The sequence below is a fragment of the Populus euphratica genome, unplaced genomic scaffold (assembly GCF_000495115.2).
Source record: "Populus euphratica unplaced genomic scaffold, PopEup_1.0 scaffold977.1, whole genome shotgun sequence".
NCBI classification, from domain to species: Eukaryota; Viridiplantae; Streptophyta; class Magnoliopsida; order Malpighiales; family Salicaceae; genus Populus; species Populus euphratica.
The window spans coordinates 50,649-54,970 of record NW_011500839.1 but is presented as its reverse complement, the minus strand read 5'-3'; the positions used below and the strand labels follow the sequence as shown (position 1 = coordinate 54,970).

At 29.8% G+C, this 4,322-nt stretch overlaps 1 protein-coding gene across 1 annotated transcript; it reads left to right on the top strand.

The window, feature by feature from the left end:
- Window positions 1–2,378: 2,378 nt before the first annotated feature.
- Window positions 2,379–3,066, top strand: LOC105116550 (major allergen Pru ar 1-like). Its single transcript, XM_011013959.1, has 2 exons — window positions 2,379–2,585; window positions 2,797–3,066. The coding sequence occupies exons 1-2, from the start codon at window positions 2,379–2,381 to the stop codon at window positions 3,064–3,066; spliced, it is 477 nt and encodes a 158-aa protein (XP_011012261.1).
- The last annotated feature ends 1,256 nt before the right edge of the window (window positions 3,067–4,322 follow it).

Here is a 4,322-nt window from a genome sequence, read left to right as displayed (position 1 = left end):
ACTATCAACTCAATTGTGTGCCATCTAATATGGTTAACGAATATGCTGAAGTTTTTGGAATTTTCTTAGGAAAGTCGTAGAAAGATTTATATTGATAATCAATCAATGATTACATTAGCCAAGAATCTAATGTATCATGAAAGAAGTAAACACATTGATACACATCATCATTTTATTCGAGAGCATGTGAAGAACAAAGAAGTTGAACTAATATCCTACAAAACAAACAATCAAGTTGCAGATATATTTACAAAGCCATTGAATGGAGAAATATTTATCAGACTGAAATTCATGCTTGGTATGACATCCCTCAATTGAGTTTGAAGGGGGGATTTGTTATGGTAAAGTCAATCAACCACCAATTACCACTTGCAGCCACCTGCTATCAATCATCACCACTAGCTGCCACCTAATATAGACTACCATCACTTGCTACCTCATAATTTATGTATAAATAAGCTGTTAAGTTTGTGTTATTGAGTGTGGGAAAGAGTAGAGAGAAACACAAGAGAGAAAGAGAGGGTGTGTATTGAAATTGTGAGTATTGTAATCTGTAAGCCTATTTTTAATAAAACCGTGTGTTTTATCCCCTCTGAGTATTCTAAAGCCATCACCAGTGGTTTCTCCCACCAATAATGTACAGAATCGTATCAGAATCACACATATGTCATTAATCTTGACTAATTATAGTTTATTCTCTATACAAGTTTCTTATAACATAATAATGTTAATGTTATAATTTTTTAAACGTAAAACATATATTTAATCATTTCTAACTTTTTTATAGGAAAAAACATATAGAAGTTGATCTGACTTGACTTGGTCAATTTGACGAGTACCAAGATTACTCAAACAATTGATAAAATCACAGTTTCACAAAAAAAATTTAAGACAATATATCTTCTTAAAAAAATATTAAGATGACAACTTATTAGATTAAATTAGATCAACAATAGTTAATCTGTCAAATTTTTAACCATGGTTATGAGATTATAATAACCCTAATAAAAATAAATAAATAAAAAGTATAAAATTTAATATCTAACTAACCTAAATTTGAAAGATGAAATTGAGAAAAAATATCAATTAAAAAAATATAACTCAAATCAATCAAGTACACTTTCCAAACTCACAACTTGAATCATAGACTGTGATAACCTTATAAAAAGTAAATAAAGATAAATTATGTAATTCAATTCTCAATTAATTCAATGTTGAAGAATAGTTTTTTAAAAAATTCAATTAAAAAATGACACAAAAAATAACCTAAATTATTTTTTATTAACATATGGAAAGTAAATAAAATAAATGATCTCAGTCAACCTAGATAAATCTATCATACTTGTTATCTGGGTCATGAGGTTGTGATAATCTTATAAAAATAAAACAAATTATGAAGTACAATTCTCAATCAACTCAATATTAAAAGATGAGATTTAATATATATATATATAATAGAATTAAAAAAATTAAACAACTCAACTCGGGTTAACACACTAAACTAGTGACTTGAGACATGAGACAAGACTAATATTATTAAAAAACAATAACCTATAAAACATCATTTTCAATCAATAAAATATTAAAGTATAAATTAAAAAACATTTAATAAAAAAATTAAAAGTGAGTCAATAAAGTTAATTCAATAAAATTATAAAACTTAATTCTGAAAATATTATAAGTAATTATAAATAAATCAATAAAATAAATATAAAATAAACTAATAAGGTTAACTTCTATTCCGATGTATAACAATCCGGTTCAAGAGATTGTCATATTCAACACAAAAACAAATTAAAAAAAAAAACATAAATTATCATCCATAATAAACCAAAAATAAAAAAAAAAAACAAATAAAAAATAAATAGTATTTGGTGATGTAACAGATTTAGTGTTTTGCTGGTGTTAATTACATAAGCAATTTAAAAAGCGAAACCCTGCAGGCCTGTTGTTTTGAATAAGCCAAGCTTCCCCGTCGGTAACTTTTGGCAGGTTTTAGCAGTACACAGGTGGCGCTGCTAATTGAATAGATCCCTAATTTTGTTGTTTTCAATCTGAACTAATTAGATGATTGAGGAAAGCATGGTGGTAATTAAGAGTAAGGACACCATTTAGAATCATAATTATTCTTTTCAAATTTATTTTTAATCTAGTTAAGCTTCAAGTCTTTCATGGTTCGGCATCTAAAACAGAAAGAGATGTTAAATCGAATCTGTCAAACAAGAAAAGCTGTGGACTGTTATCTATAAATAGCAAATCAAGTTCTACCATTTCTCCATCCCAAACATTAATCTTCAAACTCAAGCTTCTCGACATTTATCTTCACATTTAATTCTTGTTCATTTGACCATTTCAAACTCCGGCAGATATACGTTGTCATGGGAGTTTTCACTTACGAATCAGAGGCTTCTACTGTGATCCCGCCAGCCAGGCTGTTCAAGGCCCTTTTCGTTGATGCCGCTGAAGTCATGCCCAAAGCCCTGCCACAGGCTATTAAAAGCATTGTTACTCTTGAAGGAGATGGAGGCCCTGGAACCATCAGGCAAACTTATTTTGGCGATGGTCAGTACGTAGCTTCACTAGTAGTCTGATACGTGATTTCCATAACAGTCACAATCCATCATTTTGATTAGAGTGGTTTCACTCTTGCTCCTCCTAGTAAACAAAAATGAGCTGAAAAACTAACAATATGGATTTGCATTTTGAACTTTTGACCAAGGTCGAGTCTTACATACATATGAACTAATTAAGGAACTATGCATGCTTGTTGACTCCTCAGGTAGCCTATCTTTCAAGGAGAGGACTGATGCTATTGACAAGGAGAGTTTGTCATATGCGTACACTGTGTTCGAAGGTGCTGTCTTGGCAAACACATATGAAAAAATCTTCAACGAATCGAAGATTGAAGCCTCCCCTGACGGAGGATCGGTGTGCAAGACCAGCACCACATACTACACTGTTGGCAATGCGGACGCAAAAGCAGATGAAATTAAGGATGGACAAGAAAAGCAAATGGGATTATTCAAGGCCATTGAAGCCTACCTGTTGGCAAATCCTGATGCTTAAATGTGCGTTCTCTGAAGCTGCTCTTGACGTTTGTTGTAGAGTTCCTGAAGCTGCAAAATGATAATAAAGAATCCGAGTTGAGTTCTTCGGTCTTTAATTTTCAATAATATTAAAAATATATGGTGTATTGTTTGCAAGAAGATAATTGAAAATCCTCACGAGAAAGAAGTGTTTACTTGCAAATGATTTAGTGGACATTCTTCAATTTGGCATCTTACTAATTAATTACATAATCATCAGGGAGATGTTTCTTAATTCAACATATTTATAAGAGAATATAGCCCTGGAAAAATTACGTTGGAATCGTCCTATGCCCAAAAATGAACGAACACCACAGAAAAGAGATTTCATGAACAATAAAAAAAAGAATAAACCGACTGATGATAAATAATTGTCCAAGAATATTTTATATTATTTTTCTTATAGTAGTAATACATATTATGTATAAACATATTTTTAAGAGTATTTTGGAAAGCCCTATAAAGAGTGTTAGAAAGAACTATATCATTATAAAATTTCTTATATTTGCTTGTAGACATGTATAGCATAATTTTATAATGTGGTTATTATTATTATATTTTCAAAATAAATGGAGTCAGAAAATATCATAATAGAAGTTCCTATACCTAAAACCTATTTGAAATTGTACTATTGTTTTGTGTTTATTGTATTGAGTGGTATTATGAAATTAAACAAATCAAACTATTTTGATAATCAAATGTTGAGATACCTTTCTTATGATACATTAACTACAAACACTCATGATGAAGTGTTTGTTATTGTTAAATTTGTTAGAGCATGTTTTCGAGGTGTATAAGTTTATGGAGTGTCAAATTTATTTTAGCTTCTCATTTAACTTGTCCTAGCATCAAATAAAAGGTTTGTCTTCTAAAAATAGTAAAAAAAAAGGTTTATTGTATGTTCATAAATTTTTAATTATAAAGTATAAGAGTTGCCGTAATATTAGTAAAAACTTTATGATATGTAAGAGTTTAGGTAATGAACTACATGTACAAGGAAAAGACACATCACCCACAGTGCAACCTAACTAAGGTAGCCTGCTTTGTTATTTGATTGCTTTTCTAAGTTAAATTTCTATTCATAAGTCTCGTCTAAAGTTCAAGGCATATCTTCTATCATAAGAAAGTCTCTACCTTAATAGGTTAAATACTAACTATTTTAAGAATCACACTTATTTATTTCTTTGGGTATAGCTAAGTCCTAACATTCTGAATGATAAAATAATTATTATGGCT

Coding starts and splice junctions, on each gene's coding strand:
- LOC105116550 (XM_011013959.1), top strand. CDS start 2,379: ATGGGAGTTTTCACTTACGAATCAGAGGCTTCTACTGTGATCCCGCCA. Junction 2,586..2,796: donor AGTACGTAGCTTCACTAGTA/GTCTGATACGTG, acceptor CTATCTTTCAAG/GAGAGGACTGATGCTATTGA.